This window comes from Trichoderma gamsii, assembly GCF_001481775.2.
Source record: "Trichoderma gamsii strain T6085 chromosome Unknown Scaffold_13.2, whole genome shotgun sequence".
Lineage (NCBI taxonomy): Eukaryota > Fungi > Ascomycota > Sordariomycetes > Hypocreales > Hypocreaceae > Trichoderma > Trichoderma gamsii.
In genome coordinates this window covers 674,469-697,918 of record NW_020171350.1, presented here as the reverse complement: position 1 = coordinate 697,918, position 23,450 = coordinate 674,469, and the positions used below count along the sequence as shown (strand labels likewise).

The following is a 23,450-nucleotide window of genomic DNA, read 5'->3' as shown; positions in this document are numbered from 1 at the left end:
AATCGCTCCTATTTCCGATTTCATACTTATATGCCGTACTCCGAGCTTAGAAACCGGCAGCTATGCCAGCTAAGCCTCCGGGCGTACCGCTTTACGAGTACAGTATTCAGAAACAAATCTAGACGATTGAAATCACTGCCATCGCCCTGGCATGCGGGCTCCATTTCCACTTCGGGCCTAGAAACTCGATGCCAGTAAGAGCTGTAGCAAAGCTAGAGAATAAAAAGAATATTCCCAAAATGGAAACTATGCTGACAAATTTGCAAAATCAAGTATAGCCTGTTTACTATTGTATGTTTGGGGCTAGTCTACATTGCTGACACTTCGCAGTTTGCACTGTCTGCTCCTACGTTCATCGGACGTTATTGCCAAGGGAAGATGATATCATTGGACATGGCAGGGCGATTAGCTCCATGGCGTCTAGATTTGAGATTTTGGGAGTCTTTTCTATTGGCTTACGAGACATGTCCAGCTTGAATCAGGAGAAAGGCACAGTAACATATTACCTGGTTAGGTTAGTGGGGGCGCTTGGTAATGTCTAAGCATTCAGTGAAAGTCGTAGCGACGAAGCGCAAAGAATGGCCCTGATGATAATGTTTTGGGTAATCACCTTAGTAACTTTGCTGTAGTTCCACATCCAGCTTGGCGATGAACATTCTTTCACGAACCGTCGCGGCCAACGTCGTAATATTTAACATTTACGATCCCCTCCTGTTTCCAAGAAGTAAGACACACAATCATCCAAACACACCATCATTCCTCCAGTCTCATAAACTATACAACTTTCATACAACATACAGCTTGAAACTACAGGTCTCAAAAACAGTTGCAGGTTTCCATTCCTACCTTTTGCTTACGCGGCTACCAATAGCTGCTAAGCTTTACACAACCACCATATACCCACTACAAATCAGCATTGTCACACCCTCATTGCTGAATTGGCACAAAGATGAAGGATCTCATTAGAGAAGCGCCTCTTGGCCAGGTGCTCCGTCTAATTACTCGGAACAAGATATTTAAATATCCGGAAGAAGAAGATAGCTTTAAGCTACCAGAGGCATACAAGCAGCTGCTTAACGCAAGCGAAAAGCCGGAATTGCACAACCAGCCTCGCAGCTTGGATGCAGTTCTCTCTGCACCACCCAGAGACGATGGAAACTCTGATGACTCTGAATCTCTTCGCAATGAAGACGATGATGTGGAGGCTCTTGGAAGAATGAGGACAATAACTAGCGTTCACTCGGCGCCATACACCAACGAGCGGTTCCAAGCCGAAAGGGAGATGGAGCTGCAGCGCACCAAATCTATTCCCATCAGCCCTGAGAAAACAACAGATGGCATTGTTCTTGTGGATTGGTATACAACAGACGACCCAGCCAACCCTCAAAACTGGTCTCGCGCGAAAAGATATTTCATTGTTTTCGTACTGTGCTGTTACACATTTACAGTCTACTGTGCCGGTCCCCTCTACGCCATTGCTGAAGAAGGAATCCAGGAGCAGTTTCATATCAGCGCTGTTGCTTCTACCCTGGGCCTGGGACTTTACGTTTTGGCATATGGTATCGGAGATCTCCTCTTTTCGCCTCTCTCTGAAATCCCTAGCATTGGGAGAAACCCCATTTATATCCTGACATTTATTGTTTACTGGGTTCTGTCGTTTCCTGCGACCGTGACGAATGGTTTTGGAAGCCTTTTAGCTTTGAGATTCTGGCTTGGCTTCTTTGGCTCTCCGGCTCTGGCCAACGGCGGTGCCACTGTTGGAGACATGTTTTCTCTCATGTATGTCCCATTTGGTCTCTCGTGGTGGGTGTTTTCCGCATGGGCTGGCCCGTCTATTGGTCCAGTCATTGGAGGTTTCGCCGCGCAAGCCAATGGATGGCGGTGGGCCATGTGGGAAATTGTGTGGATGTCCTCAGGCTCATTAGTTCTCTTATTGCTTTTCATGCCGGAGACATCAGCACACACGATCCTACTGCGTCGTGCGCAGCGATTGCGCAGGTTGACAGGTGATTCAAGACTTCAGGCTCAGAGTGAAATTGATCAGCGCGACATGGCCCCATCCGCAGTCCTCTGGGATGCACTGATCAAGCCTTTGGAGATTATGATGAAGGATCCGTCCATCTTTTTTGTCAATCTTTATACTGGATACTTCTATGGCGTCTTCTATACGTTCTTCGAAGTGTTTCCTCTAGTTTTCCCCGTCTTCTACGGCTTTAACCTTGGAGAAACGGGCCTGACATTCTTGGCCTGTCTCGTTGGTGTTATCCTTGGTCTTTCTGCCTACTTTGCTTACTTGCAATTCTACATGGTCCCTGATAACATCAAGAATGGATTCAGAGCACAAGAACACCGACTCGTCCCTGCCATTATTGGCTCAATCTTGTTGCCAATTGGACTCTTCATCTTTGCCTGGACGGCCAGGTCCAGCATTCATTGGGTCGTTCCACTTGTCGGAGTGGGCATCTTCTGTTTTGGCCACTTCTGGACAATGCAGTCTCTCTTCATTTACATTCCTCTCTCTTACCCCAAGTACGCCGCCTCTCTGTTCGCCAGTAACAGTATTTGGCGATCGGGCATTGCCGGTGGAGCTGTTGTCTTCGCGCGGCCCCTGTTTATTAATTTGGGCGTGGACAGAGGTGTTACACTGCTTGCAGGGTTGAGCTGCGCCGGCATTTTTGGTACTACGGCAATTTGGTACTTTGGCGCGAGACTGCGGGCTCGATCTAAGTTTGCCGTCTAATATGGCACAGATCTGACCAGTGGACTGTTCCAAGTCAATATTCGGCTTTTCAACCTGCTTCAGATTAATGGCTGCCAGTCTATGGGAGCCTCAATTTCTTACACGACGGGTCGCATTTAAGTTATTGGTGTGGTAAACGGTGCTTAATTCAGAGAATGGATAATGAAAATGGGGTTTATGTGGAGTTTGGCTGGCTTTGATAAATTTATAGATTTCCAAAATTGCTTGAATAGAACGATGTATCTCAATAAAATAAATAATCTTTACCTATTTGGCTTTTCCGATTCTTCTATTCTTCCTAGCCTGATGTTTTGTTGTCGACACTAGAGTACAGCTATTGGGCATTCCTACCACGCAGGTGCTTGATATGAAGAGATCATCTTGCTGTATCCTCCACCTTTTCTATTGAGGAAAAGAAAGATTGTGAAGCTAAAATTTCTTATCGAAACTGACGGGTTGAAGCTATAAGCGTTTATTCACCGTCACTCGACCTAGCAGAAGCTTCCGCGAGCATTTGTGCCATCAAAGCTGCTGCCTCCTGTGCGTACTTGCACTTCAATCGTATCATCTCTCCATATTTGAGCATTACAAACGGAAATGGCAAGCATAAAAGTGTCAAGAAGGCCGGTATTGTACTTGCCCAATGAATGCCGATACCATCATACATCTGGTCTGTGAATAGTGGAAAGGCTGTGCCAAAAAAAGCTCTGAGCATCGCTGAGGCTCCCAGAACCGATGCTGCATAGATTGTATATGCATCAATCAGATAATTGAGACAGGACAAGAACACCAACACGCATCCGAAGCCAAATGGCGCGGAAAGGATGATACTAGCGGACCAGTGGATGCTGGGTGAGTTGGTCCACGCAAAAGCAAACAACCCGATGGGCAAAGCAACAGAGCCAACCGCCGCAGGAGGGAGCCTAGACTCGGGCGTAGCTGCTTTTCCAAGCCTCTTATATCGATTGTCGTCGAAGATGGCGTATACAATTCCCACTAGCATGCCGCAAACTAAACCGAGGAAAGCCAGGCCTCCCACTCCTTCGCTCCATCCTCGACCCCGCTGATAGACGATGGGCAGTGCTGGCATGAACATGTATATGGTACCGTATATGATTGCCAGGTAGGTCGCGGCGATTAAGACGATAGGTTCGCGGAATAGGAGAATCCAAGGTCGCATGAGGGCTTTGCGGAAGATCTCCGATGGCGCCAGCGCACTATTACGCTGCTGGAAAACGGTCGTGTATGTGTTGTTCGTTTCTTTCGAGAGTTTCTTCGCTCTTCTTTGCAATATCACTGGCGCATATGTCTCTGGAACGAATATCGAGCCGGCAATCCAGACAACGCCAAGAAAGATGCTGCATACCCCTTGCACCCATCGCCATCCAACGTTCATCGATATAAAACCGCCAACGATGGGGCCCAGAACCGGTCCCATGAACGGCGCGGCACAAAAGAAGATCATTGCTAAGCCTCGCTGGGAAGCTGGAAACAGATCGGCAATAACTCCCCCGGCATTTGTCAATGGCGATGCGCCAAACATTCCCGTCAGAAACCTGAAGACTAATAGCGTTGCCATCGAGTTTGCTCCCGCTGAGCCGGCCACAAAGGCTACCATGCATGTATGTGTTGTAATAAAGAGGATTCTTCTTCCATAAAGCTCTGACAGCGGCGCCCACAGCGCAGGCCCTATAGCAAATCCAAGTACATAGAGAGAAATGCCCAGAGCAAAGAGTTCCGAGCTGCAATGGAATTCCTTGAGTATTTCGTTCGCGGAGCCCGAATAGGCAGAGGAGGTCAGAGTGACAGCGAAGACAGATACTGAGACAATGAAAATGATGAACCACTTTTTGGCGGGAGAGTAATTCATGGCATTTCGAGGGTCATCAAACTGAAACTCGACAATGTAGGGATTCGAGTCTGTTCCATCTCCGTTGTAATTTTTCGATGTCGGAGACTCATCTTTGTCTGTCTTGCCGACTTGGATGATGGCCATGGTTGTAAAGTGGCGAGTTTAGCAGATGGGTAATCAGACTTGTGAAATCAAGACAGAAGCTAGTGGTTATCAACATATTATTTACTATATATACTGCTTCTGATCCCTTGCGACTCCTTTGCCCGTCACTCCGACAAGTTTATAAGAGCTCGGAACCTGTTCCGAAAGACAGGCAAGTTGCCGGAAGCGCTTATGAATGGCCAGTATGCTAAAAGTTGGCTTCATTGCCCCATAAATCCTCACTAATGATTAACATGATATTGAATTTCTGACCAGGTTTTGGATTGGCAGTATAAACGTCCGATGTCGCTATATTCTATGCTCTCCCTCTAGTAGAAGCGGTATCAATATCCGCGGATCTAGAGCCATCTACTGGAGTTATCGCCGAGCAACCAAGTTTCGTCTGTAAAGAGCTTTACTTTTAAACGATGAGTAGAGAGAAATTGTGCAGCCAGATGAGTCTACCATCAGTTGCGCAAAGTTACTTTAGCTCATTCAATAATACAACCAACTAATATCGTTACAAATAGGACTCTATAGCACGCGCAGGCATGCCTGGGTATAAATTCTCATCGGAGTAGCAAAGAAAGGAATCCAGGTGCAATCAGTATCACCCCCCTCCCCCCGCCTTTCTGGTGTATACATCAAGTTAACAGTCCATAGCTTTCTTCTTTATAACCAAGTTTCATTGACATCATCAAAGAGGAAGCCGTCATTGTGGAGGCCAAATTCTTCAAACATGTCGTGAAATTGCGCATCCGACAATTGTTCCAGTGAATCGCTGCGCCCTGGCTGTCGTATCTTCCTTGACAATGATTGAAACAGAGATGCAAATTGCGGTACGTATGAACAGAGATGTTCATGCCTCTTGATACCTGAGAGTGTCTGCTGCCAGCTCTCTGAGACAGATGGTGTAAATAAATCCACAGATTGCATCGCCGCAAGCAAGATAGTACCCGCCATATGGAGGTGAAAGATACGATACCACCAAGGGACGTTGGGCGTTGATCTCCCAGAGTCTTCGTCAACAAGTGAAATCATTTTCTGTGCAGCTTCAACGCATTGCAGAGCACCATATCGTATCATATGGCCTTTGTAAGAGGTGTCATAGTGCGGATCGCTGACTGCGCAGGAGCTGTGTTGTAAGAAGCAGCAACGTGCTAGCATCGGTCTGAATAGCAGGATTCGAGCATGCAATAAGCTGAAATTCCATGAGAATGAGTCATTAGAGCAAATGCTGTTAGCGGGAGGATGGTGTGAACGTTACCGAAGTTTGAGAATATGCCTTCGCAGCTTCAAATCGTGATTTTCGCTTTCTTCGAGAGGCGTCGTGCCGAGCCTTGCCTTCTCCCATTGGATCAGGCAAGATTCATGCTGTAACACTACGCTACAATAAGACTCCTTTCGCTGGTTCTGTCCAGACAGCCCAAATTTCTCAGCCACATTGCCACTAGTTGAGGTCTGTGCCTTGACGAAATAACGACTGATTTCATATAGCTCATTTGTCTCGGGCAAGTAGTTATCGTAAGAATACTTTCTACTTGTGCTGCTCGGCAAGGCCTCCAACGATGTTATTAAAGTGTGGCCCAGCATCCAGGATATCGTTCTTGGAACTGTTAGAGCTAGTTTTGATCAATTTCTAGTGGAGTGAACATACATGTCAGCATACACGCAGCAGTTCCAAAGATGGTGTTGCCAGTGCGCTTGATCATCTGAGATGCCAGAGTCTGAAGTTTTGGGGAGATGAATTCGTAGGCTTTGCGCAATTCGTATCGCCAAGCCTACTGCCATCCATGTTTGGTGTTGATTATTCGTACATTGGAGGTATCGGCTCATTAGTAATAGACATTCGACAATCTGTAAAGACGGCGGCTCCCAAAGAATAGTTTCCGGGTTTAGTAAATTCCATGCTCTCAGGAAGTATGTATTTGCGGCTGCATCTCTTTCTGAAGCTACCTTGGACTCGTGAGATTGAGTAGCAAAGGCAAACACAACGTTTAAAGTGCAAATGAATGTATGCTCATCCGTTCCCAAGTCCCCTCCTGCGAACAAGGCCTCGTATGAGCGACAAAATCTTTTCTTGTCAAGAAAGCAGTCTACCGGATTAATATACCTCCAAAAAGCGTGTAGTAGTTCATCAGCTTGTCGGCGTGGCGGCAAAACCTTGTCCAGATGCTCGTCGCTGGGCCGTCTGCGAGGCAGCTGTAATTCGAATAACGGAGCATCTGACATTGGCATGGCATTGGAGAGGCCATTGGGAATTGCACCAAATCTCGCATCAATGGCGGCTTTTACTTCTCCGGCAAATGTACCGGGGCTGCCACTGTATCCAATACCGGGAATCTTTGTCGCCTGCTCTTGGGTTACTGTAGTCGCATTGACTTGATAAATACAGACGTGTTGTTTCTTATGGCAGTTGCCGCAGGCTAAACTATCGTTGAGACTTGATTTGAGACGTTCATTGACTGTGATGGACAAATCATACCTGGGCGCATTCCATCGCACTTTATCTTCTTGGAGCGACACAACTCACAGGCGTTTCCATTGCCGATCTTCAATTTTTTCCTTGGCGGCGCTCCCGAGCTTGGAGATTGCGAATACGAGTCCATGAAGACTACGCGTGCTCTTTCTCAGACGCGAAATGTCGGCACCAAATGGTACCTTGTCGATTGTATAATTATATAACTGTATGATTGAGGTAATCGAGGTAATTGAAAGACCTTGCTGTCATCCGCTGATAACTTGCGTATAGCAGCAGAAGAAAGCCGCGAAGGCCCAAAGTTAAGGTGCACATGGATTACATCGGCTTGGGCTGGGGATATGAGATAAGGCCAACGACCAATCACAGGGCGTTCCGGTTGTGCTCTGGCTACTCGGAACACGTCCCGATGTTAATAATACAACAGAGGAGAAAACTGTCAAAAGAATGTTATTTACAATTAATTTCTGTTTTTCGCATTCCATCAGCTTATAAATTCAAATTGACATGTGATGTGATGGATTAAATGCCTGTGATGTGTGCTGAGTCACGATGCAGCATCAACAAACTTATGCAATACCATGCGACTAACTGCTGTCGTTGCTATATTCTGGATTCTGGCAATACGTGTAATTAAGAGATCTAGTATGATTTGCTCAACAATGCCTAGTTGACCGCATGTTTTTTTTTGTTTGCAATTTATGAAAACGTCGGTATGTATGTTTAAATCTCAATTGCTTCCAGAGATTACAATGTCTAGGGTACCGATAAGTGGATTGCTAATAGGTACCTAGGTAGGTAGTATACGATTGCTCTTCTTACAGGTATCCTAAATAGTCCGCACATCTCTCATATCATTAGGCGCATACATGTGTAAGAATGTTGACGAGTGTGATGCAGCTCAGATTCCAGAGGGTAAGTCCCCTCCATTTACCGCGTGGCCCTTTTAATATGAAGCCTTAATTGTTCAGTACAAGAAGCCCTTCATGTCACAAATCTGCGCGGAAAATTCTCTCCATTGACCGCGTAGCCCTTTCAATTAGAAGCCTTTGTTGTTCAATACAAGAAGCTTTCATGTCACAAATATGCGCGTACCTCTATAGTTTAATGACAAGTAAACTTTTCTTCGCTAACTGATTATTTGACTTCTTGGGCAGGCTTATTTTTCTTCCGCCCAAACGTCGTAACCAAATGTATCCTTCATATTGACAAACCGAACATGTCGTCCTTCAGCAACCTTTTGAATCTCTGCAAAGTCCTCTTCGGTCAACTCTGGAATGATGAAATTGCTCTCAATGCGACTCGGGGTTGAGCTTTTGGGTAGCACAACATAACCTCTCTTTAAGCCCCAAGCCAGGAGAACCTGAGCAAGGCTGGAGCCTCTACGTTCTGCAACCGCGTTGAGAGTTGGGTCATCCCGTACCCGCTCACCAGTAGTTGGCACCTGGTTTTGTGAACCCAAGGGGGAGTAAGCCTCGGGCAAGATGTTGTTTTGAAAGCAAAAGTCCACGAGCTCTGTGTTGGGCAGGAATGGATGAATCTCAATCTGGTTGACCGCTGGCTTGATCCTTGCGAATTCCAGAAGTTGCTTGAGTCCTGGAATCGTCCAGTTGGATACGCCAATCGCCTTCGCGATGCCACTGTCAACCAACTCCTCCATTGCTCGCCATGTTGGCTCAGGGTTTTCTGTCAACGCTTTGTTGATGACGTATTTCCCATCCGGGCCTAGTTTGACTGTCCTGTCCGCGTTCTTCTCGGCGGCAATTGGCCAGTGTACAAGGAACAGATCAATGTAGTCAACCTTGAGGTTTTCGCACGAGTTCTTGGCGCTCCACTTCACATCCTCTGGCTCGTGAAGATGGTTCCAAACCTTTGTGCAGATAAACAGATCCTTGCGGGTGACATCGGGTCTGCGAGCGAGAAAATCTCTTATCGCGTCGCCAACCTCGTCTTCGTTGTGATAAAACCACGCACAGTCGAGGTGCCGATACCCGACATCCAGGGCCTTTGTGACAGCTGCGTAAGTTTCGCCCTTGGCGCCCTCGTTGGCAAAGGTGCCGAAACCAACAGCGGGTATCTTGGCCCCGGTGTTGAGGGTATAAGTTTTCGAAGAGAGTGTCGTTTGACTTGTGTTTGTCGCCATTGTGAAGCTCAATCTCGTCACTGAGAAAGTCGGGTATGTAGTCTTAGGTAGGTTGAATGAAGTAAGTGAATGTCCCGTCCGCGTATAAAGCTCAAGATAAGGTGACAAGATATCGTTATCGTTGAGAAGTTTCGAGATGATGCGTGTCCAGCCCCTGCCAAGGAACGTGGATCAATTTCTGAGCTCGTCGTTTCTTATAGAATAATCCCTCCTAGCGGTGAGATCAAAACGCTCAAAAGCTCAGAAGCTGAGGCAGTGATGCTATTTAGTTATCCACAATGATGCGATTCAACAAAAGTTGCCCACAATAGTGGAATTGCTGCTGTAGCCAACAGGGTTTTTTACCCACCTTAGTCGTATCCAATGACGCAAGAGGCGGGTAAAATATGGCTCCTTGAGAACTATAATAAAGATCTACCTTTTTTTTTTCCTTCGCGAAGTTTTGCCCCCGGCGATACCCTGCTGCCCTGATAGGAGAGCTGATAGGGGAAAGACAATAGACTTCGGCACGTGCTGGCGTGCCATTCTGTCCACCGAGTTTGACGAATGCCATGAGATGAAACAGCCACAAGAGACCCGCAGGCTCCATCTTTCTGGGCTGCTTTGCGCCTTAGCCATGTTTTCGACTGGAGCCGGCCCATCCGACTGGCCCATATCGCGACTCCACAATTCGAAATCTCTTACACCGAAATCAACGTCTAGGTGGAAATCCGCCCACTGGCAGGATAAGCTGTGGATAAGACGAGCATCAACTATGCCGACTCAGTGCCGATGATGACGACGGACTCCTTAAGCAACAGGCAGATTTCACATTCTATTGGACTGAGATGGCAAATTGTGGCACAGAGAGTGGTCCTTGGCGACTGCAACAACAACGGTGAGGAAAGGAGAGAGTACGGACTTGAGGCGACCGGTGTTTTCATATGAGAGCCATGACATCAGAGCTGAATCATGTACAAACCTTCTTGTGTAGACCAGTGTATCTTATTATCGAAAATCAGCTCTACTGACTCCACTTGCTCAACGGATGAGCTCTCCTATATATGTTCTTCCTCGGCCGTGTATTAAAGGCAGAAGCCCGTGCTGTCAGCAAATGTTGAAAACAAACTACCCATAACCTTTATTCCGTAAATCATAACCACCATGGCTACATTCGACGATGCCGATTTTGGCGTGGAAACGCCCACACAGCCTGTGCAGAGCAGCCAGCCAAATGCTGCCGGTGATGACACAGCAAACCCACCTCATGCTGGGTCTTTGGCTATTCCAATGTCACCAACCTCGTTCTCTCATGACGCCATTGAGATACCTGCCACACGATCTCCTCACGCTGATGCGTCCAAGTACATGCACAATCTTTCCTTGACACCCTCAATGAGAGATAGAAGAGCGTCTCGAAACTCTTTCGGAACCTCTCTGCCCATCCCGCGTTCCAAGAGACAGTCTCGTCTCAGCTCTGTCCATCACATCGACCGAGATGCGATTGTGGGATCAGGCGCAGTTCCTATTCAAGCCACAAGGGAGATCCTGGCAGCACAAATCCAAGATATCTCTGCCGATAAGACTAAGAAGGCCAAGAACATGGCATTTGTCTTCGACATCGACGGTGTACTGGTGCACGGTGATCGACTGATCCCAGAGGGAAAGAGAGCCCTAGAGATTCTGAATGGAGACAACGAGCTCGGCATCAAGATCCCTCACATCTTCCTGACCAACGGTTCAGGCAAGCCAGAGCTGGCCCGCACACAGCAGCTCTCCAAGATCTTGCAGAACCCTGTCAACACAGAACAGTTCATCCAGTCACACACTCCCATGCGTGCTCTGGCAGAGTACTATGGCACAGTGCTGGTAGTTGGTGGCGAAGGATACCGCTGCCGAGAGGTTGCCGAGCAGTATGGATTCCGCGACATCGTAGTGCCAAACGACATTGTCGCATGGGATACCACTATCGCCCCTTATCGTGTTTTCACAGAGGAAGAGCGTGCCAGCTCACGGCCTCGCGACTTCTCCCAGGTCAACATTGAGGCCATCCTTGTTTTCTCCGACTCAAGAGACTACGCCACCGACATGCAAATCATCATTGACTTGCTCCGATCTGAGGACGGTCGACTGGGAACCATTGCCGCCGACCCAGTCTCTCAGCGGATCCCCATCTACTTCTCACAGGGCGACATGCTCTGCCCTACAGAGCATCCCATCCCTCGTATGAGCCAAGGCACGTTCAGAATCGGCCTTGAGGCCATGTACAAGGCGCTCACTGGAGTTGATCTCGAGCGTGTGGTGTACGGAAAGCCTGAGATGGCCACTTACAAGTACGCTGACGAGGTCATTGCATCATGGATGGAGCAGCTGCACGGCGAAGAGCGCATCCCTGAGAACATCTACATGGTCGGCGATAACCCCGCCTCAGACATCATCGGCGGCAACATGTACGGCTGGAACACTTGCTTGGTGCGCACTGGTGTCTTCCAGGGCGGCGAGAACGATGAGTCCAACCCAGCCAACTTTGGCGTCTTCACCAACGTGCTGGAGGCTGTGAAGGCTGCCTGCCGCAAGGAACTTGGAGAGTCGTTCAATTTTGAATGGGATGATCGTGTCAACCCCGTGCTGCACGGCTCCAAGCAAGTTGCATCGGCCATTGAGTAATTGGACTGCTCTGCGATATGGACAAAAACTGCTTGATATTTTTCTGCATGGATTTATGAAATGGAATGGGCCGGCGCATTATATGCCACACAAAAAAAGGAATAGACATCATAGCGACTTTGATCATGAGTGGCATATCTTTCATATATGTCACAAATAAGTGCCAAGGCTGGCGACCGCCTCCTGGCTGGCTGTTATTTATTATTGAAAAGTTACATACTGGATTATATAGACTAGGCTTCACATCTGATCACAACTCAGAATATACCTCCGCTTATCTCAATGAACAAATTGTATTATGTAAACTTTAGGTGCTACCTGCCTGTTCTAGATAGTCGAAACCGCCGCGATAGATGAGAACACAGAGAAGACACAAGGTAAACAGGACTGAACACAATTTTGAATGATATATATACGAAACAACGAAGCATAGTAAAGTATAAAACAACAGCCAAGTATTCAGAGCTACCATCGTTACTCGGCACTTGATAGTTGATATATGAGAGATCAAGAATGAAGTTTGTTTAGCATAGAAACAACTTGAAATTCTACGCAAATATAAGAACTAGTTTAACACAAATATGCATCGTAACGAGGACACGTTTTGTTTCTAAGGCTTTAACATATTGCCATGTATAACAGTCTATGTATCTACTTATCTAGCTACTACACTGAGGAGGTTCAGAGGCTCTGTTAATAAGGCGTATGCGCTTCAACATTTCAAATTCTTATAGGGTACATCTACTTCATCAAAGAGTTCAACTAGGTATACACGTAATGCCGTATTGATAAGAAGCTCCAATGTCAACCCGCCGAGATTTAGTCGAGCCTCTCCAAAACTTTGAATTCTTAAAACTGCAACGTGGCGGGCGTAAAACCGAACCTACTGTGCTTATGACTGTGCGTAGCGATTTGTAACTGGCTTACTCATTGGGCATTGATATAGAAACAAATAAACAACAACAGTAAGGAGCCCCAGTTACTGTCGCTATCAGTGGTTGCCTCTATTTATGGATCTAGTGATACAGCATTGGGAGAGATTACGAGATCGCTAGCTCTCGGCATTATCAATCACTTCGTATCACAATACACTGGATTCTGTTTATAGCACCTTCCTATAAAGACTCCAGTCATTTCCTGGTAAAGCTCAAAATCCTCATAGAATTCTGGGTAAATTATGCACCGCTTAAGCTTTATAGGCATGACTCAAGTGTCGACTTAGCTCTGGTGCTTAATGAGTTGCTCTGATACCGAAAATAGGATAAATCAAGACATGTGAGCTTACTCTGTAAACACCGCCATACTCCTCTATTCAGCGGCGGAACGGATTCCATTAGTGGTCAGGCTATTGCTCTTGTGACATTGAAACTTATGTATTACCCTTCTTATCAAGGACTTTCTTATTCGCGAGATTGGTAGTCAGTGCCAGATCGTAACCAGAAAGACTGCAGCAGCGAATGTTGTCACTTCATGTGGCCATAATAAAATTGTGTACGGGGAGAGTCGGCTCTTCCGTTGTTAGCGCTGTTTCGTTTTTGACACCTGAAGAGTGGATTCGCCTCTGTTTGCGATACGTATGCAGTATCTCGCATTTCCCCCTTTAACCCCGTTCTTGCAACCTGTATTGCCCCTCTAGTGTATAGTATTAGTGATCATTTATGGGCGCGTTCTGTTCAAAGTTGTTATTTGCGAGCCCCCTTCTCCCTACTGCTACTGTAGTAAGCAAGGCAGCTACCGTACTAGGTGCTCGTAAACTACTACAAGCGCTCTTAGTGATCTCACGAGGTCATATAACTTTCGCAAGCCCGAGAAAGTCCGAGAAAGGCCGGTGTGGTGCGGTGCATGGCCTGCAAGAACCTGCTTGATTCGGGATCTAGTTACATTCTACGTGCGGCTAAGTTTGCGAGCTAGAATCGGTGCATTGATCAATAATCCGAGATTTATCTGAAAATCCGCGATTCATCGTCAATCGCTCCATAAGACCACATCCCGTGTGTTGCGTACTAAGTCGCTGAGCTGCTTTTTCTGGTTACAGCGGGTTGCCGCTCTGGGATAGTGTCAACAAAGCTCAGAGACTGTCAGATGATATAGGTCCGTGGGTTAGCCACCGTAGCAGGACTTTTAGTTGGAAAAGTATCTAAAGCCTCTACATTATGCTCAATTACACCATGAGTAGATATGATTAACAACAGGATTTATTGCTCGCATTGTTGAATCAGCCTTACGTTGACAAAAGAGCCTGATGCGTTGGCTGATTACTCTAGCGCTCAACCTCGATCGATGTGCTGTGCAGAACTACGGGCTTGGCAAATCGCGGGGCTTAGCTGGGTACTGTACTGTAAGCCCTTGCTCCTGGGCTGAAGGCTTCACATCAAGGCCCCTTTGGTATATCCTCTTTGAGCAGGTGTACTATAGAGAAAAGTCCGACAACAACTGCGGCGGAGGCTCCGCCGCTCCCGATAACTTCTGAACTTTCCGATCCTGGGCTTAGATTGCCCGATTCTGCGCGTTGATTCACAGTTTGGCTTATGGTTATGCAACTCTAAGCTAATAAGATTGTTAGTTGCCCCTTTCGCAGAGACTAGTAACTTCTAGCGGCAACAAGCGATATATTCAAGGACGAGAAGCAGCCGAAAAGGAGGGATGATATCCACTCTACGGAGCTGTTTTGAAACTATATGTAACAGTAAGCTTAAGCAGATTCTTAATTGGGCTAGTCAATTGTTTACAAGTGACGAGATAATAATAGAGATCCTGCGCTAATCGGGCCGTCGATAGTATTGCTACAGAAGCACCAGCTGTTGACGTTAATGAAATACGAGCTGAGCTATACTGGTATTGCAGCTGAGCTAGGTACTAGACTATTACAAGCTGACATCAAAGCATGTACCCGAATTGTTTATACAGCAAAGTATAGGCTTGAATCAAGTCTATAATCAAGCCTATATATAAGTTGACATAGTTCCCAGTCTCTGAGTTGAGAACTCTACTATCATCACCGACAAGTCTTGAACAGTCTCTAAAGTCAGCCTCAAGATGCGATACTCCTTTGTTGCCCCGGCTCTTCTCGCCGGCACTGCCTACGCCTGGCTTCCTCAGGAGCGAGAACTGGCGGCCTTCAACCAGACCGCGCGCTTTGAGAAACTTGGCAAGCGGTTTGAACCTACATTGGCTTCTGGTGTCACGAAGATCAGAGGTGTCAACTTTGGTGGTAAGTTCATGTGCGAGCAATTCCTAAAACGTGACAAGCCGCTTACATGGGGGTTTAGGCTGGCTTATCTCTGAGCCATGGATGATGGAAAACGAGTGGAACAATGTGATGGGCTGCAACAACGCCGCCTCCGAGTTCGACTGCATGCGCAACAACTACATGGGCAACAACCGTGCAGCAGGCAACGCAAAGTTCAAGGCTCACTGGAGCAGCTGGATCACTCCTGCTACCGTTCAATCGGTTCACGATGTCGGCCTGAACACCATCCGAATCCCCATTGGCTACTGGTCCTACACAGACATTGTCGACACCGCCAGCGAGCCATTTGCTGATGGCAGTGCCCAGCTCCCGTATCTCGACGCGGTCGTTCAGAAGGCCGCTGATTTGGGAATCTATGTCATCATTGATCTCCACGGCGCCCCCGGTGGCCAGCAGCAAGACGCCTTCACCGGCCAGAACCCCAACCCTGCTGGCTTCTTCAACTCCTACGACTTTGGCCGTGCCGAGAAGTGGCTGTCATGGATGACCAACCGCATCCACACCAACCCGGCCTACTCCACCGTCGGTATGATCGAGGTTCTCAACGAGCCTGTTTCTAACCACGATGGCGGCGGTCGCTACCCTGCCCCTGGCCAAAACCCGGGCTTGACGGCGACCTACTACCCTGGCGCACTCAAGGCTGTCCGCGATGCCGAGTCTGCCTTGAACGTTGCCAGCAACAAGAAGCTGCACGTGCAGTTCATGTCCAGCAAATGGGGCTCTGGTGACCCTCGCTCCAACTCTGCTGTGGCCAACGACCCCATGACTGGATTCGACGACCACAACTACATTGGCTTTGCCGTCAGCAACAACGGCGACCAGTACTCTCTCATGCACAGCGCCTGCACCGACACTCGCGTTGTCAACGGCCAGAACTTTGAGATCACTGGCGAATGGAGCATGACATCAGGCGTTGATTGGCACGATCAGGCCTTCTTCACCAAGTTCTGGACTGCCCAGCAGCAGCTTTACGAGTCCCCTGGAATGGACGGATGGATCTACTGGACTTGGAAGACTGAGCTGAACGACCCCCGATGGACCTACTCCTATGCTACCTACCTCAACTACATTCCTACCAACGCTGCTGCCTTGGAACAGAATGTTTACCAGGATGTCTGCAACGGCTTCAGGTAAAGGTTGCAAAAGCAGTCTCACTAGAACATCTTTTCGACAACGTGCATTTCATCGAAGATGGGCTATCCAAAACTGGAAACTGGCCGCAGGCACGTAGGCTACCAACAGTGTCTTCTCAGTATCCAGACTACCTTTCATCTTCTTAACTAGTATATATATTCTTACTATATAGTAAATACCTTCCATAATCAATCTCTTGACTATAGACTCGTTAGTCCATAAGCTTGCTGCTGTGATTTCGCCTCTGTGTGTCCTGCCGTCTCGGAAGTGGTTCTAGTTATGTGTCCAATTGCCTTGTGTACAGTCAAAACATGGATTGAGACCAGTCAAATATGCCTCTAATGACGTGCTACGCTCTCTTATCTGTATATGTCTCGATACTAATTATAGCGATGCCGAGTCTTCGCTAATAATCATGATGTGGGGCTAAATAGTGTACTGAACCTCGCTCAGCATTCTGTAGGCTATCTTGAGGGTACTTTGCTTCGCAATATTCCGGGAATCAGGACTGTAAGCACTGTTAGCTGGGTAAGACGCTCTATAGGCGACAATTTAGTTGTAGAAACCGCCCACAACTAGCAGTTGTTCCAGCCATTTGTTAGGCCAATTCTAGTGCAAAATCATTATCCGTGAACAAATGCAAAGTTATCTCCGCAACTAGCTACTTTAATCCTTGTCGATATAGTTTCCGAGGAGCCTGTTCTCTGCGCATTCAGCGGATAAAAATGTTCAGTGCCTGAACAAACGACGTTTGTCTTTGGATATAAGAGGTACTGTATTCTCATAATCCATAAAAAAAAAAAAAAAAGACCGTCGAATCGCCATCAACCAGATTATCCCGCCAATCATTGATTAGTGAATCTCAGCAATAATGCCGTGTAAGACGAGACCAACTATTGACAAGTTTGAGCTTCCAAAACACCACTCAGCGGAGCGAGAACGATATGTGTGATCCAGGGTCAATTGTTCTTTTTTCTTTCTTCCTTTTCATGTTATACTGACATAAGAACAAAAAAGGTCAAAGAGCGTGGCACCAAGACTGGTTAAACTTTTATGCCCTCAATGCCGCCAAAAAAAAAGTAAGCGCTGAGAAGATTCTTAGTTCGTAACGAATCCGAAGAGACAATCTTCAGGTAAAAGGTATGCGCCGTCAACCCGATCCGAACAGCCGGTCCTCAATCTCAATTCCAATTTTGACCAAACCTAGGATATCGGCAACGTCGGCATCTTTAATTCGAAATCAATGCGTTGCCGGATATAATGCCTTCTTTGCTAACTTTTGGGGCGACTTGATCTTGCAACTCTTACGGTTGCCCTACGCTTGATGAGCGGAACTGCAGGATCCAACATGGGACCGTTCAAATGCCGCAGCACTGCTCTTTAGAGATGCTGTGATGTGTAGAATAGCCTTGTCACTCTCAAGGTCAAGACAATAGCATTGTAAAGTTTGGGAATATATCCCGACATATAGTGTGCCTTATAGCTGGCTGTGAAGTGTTAACGGCCGCAACGCTACCCAACCCGACCCGGAGACGGTTCGAAATCGGCAATCGCTGTGCTAGTCAGATCAGGCATATGCCGCTTTCGCCGCTGAAAGTATTACTCAGACTGCCGCATCAATTGTTAGCGGCAGTATGGGAGGCTGCCCAGCGTCTCCGCTCAGTGACGGAGACAAGTGGGGGAAGAATGTGCCTGTATGTAATCATTGTGGCGCGGGGCATCTTCCAGACGAGATGAGGACAATAGTCTTCCTGTTTTGTCGGACAAGGGAGAGTCGGCCGAGTATGTTGTAAACTATGAGTCGCATCAATTTAACCGTGCATGTACCTCTATACGCTTTCGGAAATATCCGCCTATTCCGTACTTTGCACTTCTAGATAGTAGTACCTATTCATCGGGCGTTTACTAGGTCTTAGGACGTCTGCTTTGTGTTATACCCTGTAGATCCGCTGGCTCTAAAACAGACCATTAGAAATCATTAAAGTCAGCTCTTGACGCTACAAAACGCATGAGTACTATATATAGAGCAGTCCGTAGACGACTCTTCTCTCATATCCATTGCTATTCTGTTCATCTCAATAAGCTACACACCTGCATAGTTCCTTCACATCTCACCATTATTACCATGTCGACTCCCGTTATTCACTACTTCAACCTAGGAAGCCTCGGGCGAGGCGAAATTGTCCGGTAATGACATCGGGCAAAATCTTTACATTGACAAGAGCTGATTCGCGATATAGGCTATTTATGAATGAACTTAACATCGAGTATAAGGATGTGTTATACAGTTACGATGAGACATGGCCCTCTATCAACAAAGCCAAGGGCGTGAGCTTGACGGGAACGCTGCCTGTCTTGGAGATTGATGACCAGAGGCTCTACCAGGTAGGCATCCGATGTTCCGAGAGCCTCATACAGACTGTTCGAGTGCAAGTTGAACTAAACATTAATATAGCATCTTGCCATTCTTCGATACCTGTCTCGCCGGGTTGGTGCATATGATGGCGAAACCAACCAGGAGAAATACCTTGTGGATGCGGTAGCTGATATCTACAATGACTGGCGAGTAAGTAGCAGATATTCAGGATTGTAACGCGGCGAATGAATTGGGCTGACACGCTGCTGCTAGACTGGCTGGGTCAACCAGCTAACCGCCAAATCGCCCGACTACCAAGCCACACACGTCGCCAAATTCCAGGGCCTGTTCACTGATTTCTACTCGCGAGACACCAGCGGTCCCTACCTCTTGGGCAACAAGCCGACCTACGTTGACTTTGCCGTCTTTCAAGCTCTCGACAACGACGAGGCTATTGGTGCTGCTCCTGTTAGTTCTCCCTCCAGAGTTGCTTGTCGCTCTATTGCCCCCAATTCTCTCACCCTCTGGCACTTCATGCAACGTCCTTTTCATTGTCATTGTTTATTTATGACTTGTGCACCAATGCTGACAACGCCACTAGAAGACGCTGTCAGAACCACTAACGAAGCTGAGGGAGGCTATTTCGGCTCGCCCGAATGTCAAAGATTACCTGGCTAAGCGAGCTGCTGCTAAGTAGGTGCCACAACCACCAAAAAGAATCTACTTGTCTTTTACTATATATAAGAAAAGTCTTGAAAATTGAATTTTAGCGATCCATTTGTGTTATCTATCCACATAGTAAAAGTGAGAACAGGATTCCATCTGAAGCAGCCTAGTCTCGCTTACCGGGTTTGCTAGTAGGTGTAGCATCCACATTTTCAAGCTGCCGTATCAGGAAAAAAAGCTATGTAATCCTACGTGGCATCCAGTTTAAAGCTTTACAATGATTAGATGAGCAATGCTGTGTCGTTAATATAGCACAGAAGAAAGACGGAGATTATTTGGAGACTTAGCGAGAAATATGTGCGGAACGAAAACAACCATTGGCCGTAGGTGCGTAAGTTAGCGGCCTGCTCAGTACATAGTGAAGGCGGAATATTTGCGCAATGATGCGCCGATATGCACATACCTACATATGAACTTTATTCTGAAGTAGCCAAAAATGGCGGAAATAATAGAATCATGATAATCGGTGGAGCGCGAGCCTGTCCGCTAGAAGTGTAAATTGAAGCTAGACACTCTGCTTGGGAATTTTCATTTGGGCCCTAATGAAATGCGCCGGTTCGAAGGTTCTTACCAACCTTGTATTAGATCCAAAACAAAGAGGTGCATCTCTTCTGTTTAGTTCATGGGAAGAAAGAAGACAACAACTTGGAGTATTAATCCAACTCACTGACAGTTGTATGTCTTTTGCATTTCTTTCGCAGATCTTGGTAACGGTTTCGTTTCGGCACGGAATATACTCGATGTTAACATCGTTCCCCCCTTTCAGGATTCTACACGCCTGTGGCAAGACTCTTGAAATCTCGCTTGAAGACGTACTATACTTTACTGGTGATGAACGTGTCTCCATGATACAGCTTCAACATGCTGATTGTTTATATATAGCAAGAATACACGGTACTCGTTTGGTATACTATGGAGACATACGCGTATTTTAATATACGCGTTCTATTAGTGATATATTAGTGATATTACTTGATGGTGTGGAAGAACAATGCAGATATCACTTGCTCATGATTGTTGAAAACCTTTACCTATAATAACCCACTGAAACCCTACAGCAACTATTCAACAAAAAGAATGCATAACGTAGAATTTACAATAGTGTTTTGATGTCATCTTACTAGCTGAGCCAGTCGGATTGCCAGGAGAAAGTTGTCAGACGTAGTCGTGGTCAACGTCATAGTCCAGGCTAATTTGACATGGTTTGAAGGTATTCGCTAGAACGATAATAGACTCATTGATGATTACTATTAGTTGCACAAGACAGAGGTTTTGGGTTTCGTCTTCCTTGTCATGAGTAATACCCTTTTAACTTTAGACTTACCACCTACCAAGAAGCTCTTCTATGCTAGTAGTGAGGTTGTGGATCACCTCCGTCTCGGAATAAGTATCGACATGAAAATTTAATGCTTTAACAAGAAAAATAGCAGGTTTGTATCCATCATATCGCAATTGATTTACCCATCACTATCTATTATATATGTCTCTAGATTGTTGAGCTCAGCTTTGTGGTAGTTAGACTATAGAACTATTCACCACGTTGTTAGACAGCCCAAGCCGTGCCTATCTAGGTGCAAGTCTTATTTTAACTAAGAAGACTTGACTATACACAAGATATAAAGAATGATCTCAAGAACAAGAGCATACATAATAGGTGATTAGTAGTTCTAATTCCTAGGATATGTTCATTCGAGGCGGATTTAATCTGGATTCGGAATCGGACTCGGAACCGGAATTTTCGCTATCAGTCCTCCCTTATGTAAGGGAGAGTACAACGGATCTCTCCGCAAATTCTCAACTCCCCGTATTACAACGCGCCGTCTTCCCCGCATTGTCCGCCTACGCCGTACCCCTCGCTAAACAGCATAGCAGTTTGTGTTTGCCGCCGTCAACCGTCTGACGCCTTTGAAGGCAACTCACAATTCCGATCCTCTCTTCTTCGTTCGGCTATTATACTTGTATAAGAAGCTCAATCGCATCTGTCCGTTTTTTCCTTCGACATGAGTATAGTTTATTGGTCTGGAGATATTCTACGTGCCTAATATTTCTTGGCATTGAGGAGAGGGCGGCGGACCAGACTATTGACGGATATTCCCATGCGCTAGGCTACTTGGCAGCAGCACATATAAATCTGCTATGGCTTACCAAGTCTTGGGGATAGCGATCATCGCTGTCATTTTCGCTATATACAGATCCCTCAACGCGACTGATGCTCCGAAGATCAAAGGCATACCTGAAATCCCCGGTGTTCCCCTCTTTGGCAACTTGCTTCAGCTTGGAGTTGACCACGCTCGTGTTGCACAGAAATGGGCGACAAAGTATGGGCCTGTTTTTCAGGCTCGCCTGGGAAATAGGGTGAGTATTTCTCAATCGCAATGCATTGCTTGGCTAATTTTGGTTCTCGAATAGCGCATTCTCTTTGTGAATTCCTACGAGACGGTGAAGCATTTCTGGATCACCCACCAGTCGTCTCTCATCTCTCGCCCTACCTTTCACACGTTTCACTCGGTAGTTTCCTCATCTCAGGGATTCACAATTGGCACCTCACCCTGGGACGAATCCTGCAAACGCCGCAGAAAGGCTGCTGCTACAGCATTGAACCGCCCAGCAGTCCAATCTTATATGCCTATCCTCGATCTCGAATCTACTGTGAGCATCAAGGAGCTCCTCAACGACTGTATGAACGGCTCGCAGGACGTGGATCCAAGTCCTTACATGGCACGATTTGCACTCAATACGTCGCTGACCTTGAACTATGGATTCCGCATTGACGGCAACATTGACAACGAGCTTTTGGCGGAGATTACGCACGTCGAGCGCGAAATCTCTAACTTTCGATCAACAAGCAACAACTGGCAGGACTATATTCCTCTCCTACGCGTCTTTGGCAAGGTAAACAGCAAAGCGGAAGAATACCGAGTCAGAAGGGACAAGTACTTGACAGACATGCTCAATGACTTGAAGGAGCGAATTGCCAATGGCACTGACAAGCCATGCATCACAGGAAATGTCCTCAAGGATCCAGAGGCAAAACTGAACGAAGGTAAGTGCCACCAATGTAAATCTGTTTCATTTATGAAAGCATGGGCTAAATTGTGCTTGTTCGCACAGCCGAACTTAAATCTATTTGCTTAACAATGGTTTCTGCCGGCTTGGATACTGTGCCTGGTAATATTGTTATGGGAATGGCGTATCTATCCACCAAAGAGGGTCAGGCGATTCAAGCAAAAGCCCTGCAGGCCATTCAAGAAGTATATCCCGATGGAGATGCCTGGGAGAAATGTCTTGTTGAAGAAAAGGTTCCCTACGTCACGGCGCTGGTCAAAGAAACACTCCGTTTCTGGACTGTTATCCCAATTTGTCTTCCTCGAACGAACATTAAAGATATTCCTTGGAAGGACTCTGTCGTCCCCGCTGGAACAGTCTTCTTCATGGTAAGCACTACTAGTTTGCCGGCAATGGACATTTATTTGAATGGAGAAGTTGACGCTGACCATTCTCCTAGAACGCTTACGCAGCCGATTACGATGAATCTCGATATAAGCTTCCTTATCAATTTATTCCTGAGCGATTCTTGGAAGACACAGAGATTGGTACACCGCATTATGCTTATGGCGCAGGGTCCCGGATATGCGCCGGCTTTCACCTCGCCAATCGAGAGCTCTACACGGCTTATATTCGACTCATCACAAGCTTCCAGATTGTCCCGTCCGACGATCCTTCTCAGGCTCCCGTCATCGATGCCATTGAATGCAACAGCATGCCTACTTCGTTGACAACAGACCCGAAGCCATTCAAGGTTGGATTGAGGCCTCGAAACGAAGCAAAAACTAGAGAGTGGATTGCAGCAGCAGAGGAGAGGACTAAGGATTTGTAATTGTTTTCGTCAAAAGACGGACGCTTGTGCTATTACTTGTGTAAAATGCTATTTCTAAACAGAATCGGAATCGGACATGTCATCTAGAATCCAATAGGGACTT

The 23,450-nt window shown here is 46.8% G+C and overlaps 8 protein-coding genes across 8 annotated transcripts; 5 read left to right on the top strand and 3 right to left on the bottom strand.

Annotated features, from left to right (window-relative positions):
* Positions 1 to 949: 949 nt before the first annotated feature.
* On the top strand, positions 950 to 2,740 carry TGAM01_v204647 (major facilitator superfamily transporter; the record flags this gene model as incomplete). Its single annotated transcript, XM_018804456.1, has 1 exon — positions 950 to 2,740. One exon carries the CDS (start codon positions 950 to 952, stop codon positions 2,738 to 2,740), a length of 1,791 nt encoding a protein of 596 aa, XP_018662269.1.
* Positions 2,741 to 3,212: 472 nt separating this feature from the next.
* TGAM01_v204646 (hypothetical protein) lies at positions 3,213 to 4,736 on the bottom strand (the record flags this gene model as incomplete). The annotated part of the gene is made up of 1 exon (XM_018804457.1): positions 3,213 to 4,736. The coding sequence occupies one exon, from the start codon at positions 4,734 to 4,736 to the stop codon at positions 3,213 to 3,215; it is 1,524 nt and encodes a 507-aa protein (XP_018662270.1).
* A 1,263-nt stretch (positions 4,737 to 5,999) lies between these two features.
* On the bottom strand, positions 6,000 to 7,345 carry TGAM01_v204645 (fungal specific transcription factor domain-containing protein; the record flags this gene model as incomplete). The annotated part of the gene is made up of 4 exons (XM_024549477.1): positions 6,000 to 6,349; positions 6,406 to 6,492; positions 6,554 to 7,162; positions 7,222 to 7,345. The coding sequence occupies 4 exons, from the start codon at positions 7,343 to 7,345 to the stop codon at positions 6,000 to 6,002; spliced, it is 1,170 nt and encodes a 389-aa protein (XP_024405817.1).
* A 1,029-nt stretch (positions 7,346 to 8,374) lies between these two features.
* TGAM01_v204644 (glycerol dehydrogenase-1) lies at positions 8,375 to 9,358 on the bottom strand (the record flags this gene model as incomplete). The annotated part of the gene is made up of 1 exon (XM_018804459.1): positions 8,375 to 9,358. The coding sequence occupies one exon, from the start codon at positions 9,356 to 9,358 to the stop codon at positions 8,375 to 8,377; it is 984 nt and encodes a 327-aa protein (XP_018662272.1).
* Positions 9,359 to 10,501: 1,143 nt separating this feature from the next.
* On the top strand, positions 10,502 to 12,004 carry TGAM01_v204643 (hypothetical protein; the record flags this gene model as incomplete). The annotated part of the gene is made up of 1 exon (XM_018804460.1): positions 10,502 to 12,004. One exon carries the CDS (start codon positions 10,502 to 10,504, stop codon positions 12,002 to 12,004), a length of 1,503 nt encoding a protein of 500 aa, XP_018662273.1.
* A 3,036-nt stretch (positions 12,005 to 15,040) lies between these two features.
* On the top strand, positions 15,041 to 16,388 carry TGAM01_v204642 (hypothetical protein; the record flags this gene model as incomplete). Its single annotated transcript, XM_018804461.1, has 2 exons — positions 15,041 to 15,215; positions 15,274 to 16,388. 2 exons carry the CDS (start codon positions 15,041 to 15,043, stop codon positions 16,386 to 16,388), a joined length of 1,290 nt encoding a protein of 429 aa, XP_018662274.1.
* A 2,008-nt stretch (positions 16,389 to 18,396) lies between these two features.
* Positions 18,397 to 19,441, top strand: TGAM01_v204641 (hypothetical protein; the record flags this gene model as incomplete). Its single annotated transcript, XM_018804462.1, has 5 exons — positions 18,397 to 18,575; positions 18,629 to 18,773; positions 18,844 to 18,954; positions 19,018 to 19,212; positions 19,346 to 19,441. 5 exons carry the CDS (start codon positions 18,397 to 18,399, stop codon positions 19,439 to 19,441), a joined length of 726 nt encoding a protein of 241 aa, XP_018662275.1.
* A 2,165-nt stretch (positions 19,442 to 21,606) lies between these two features.
* On the top strand, positions 21,607 to 23,347 carry TGAM01_v204640 (phenylacetate 2-hydroxylase; the record flags this gene model as incomplete). The annotated part of the gene is made up of 4 exons (XM_018804463.2): positions 21,607 to 21,825; positions 21,880 to 22,513; positions 22,582 to 22,904; positions 22,976 to 23,347. The coding sequence occupies 4 exons, from the start codon at positions 21,607 to 21,609 to the stop codon at positions 23,345 to 23,347; spliced, it is 1,548 nt and encodes a 515-aa protein (XP_018662276.2).
* Between the last annotated feature and the right edge of the window lie 103 nt (positions 23,348 to 23,450).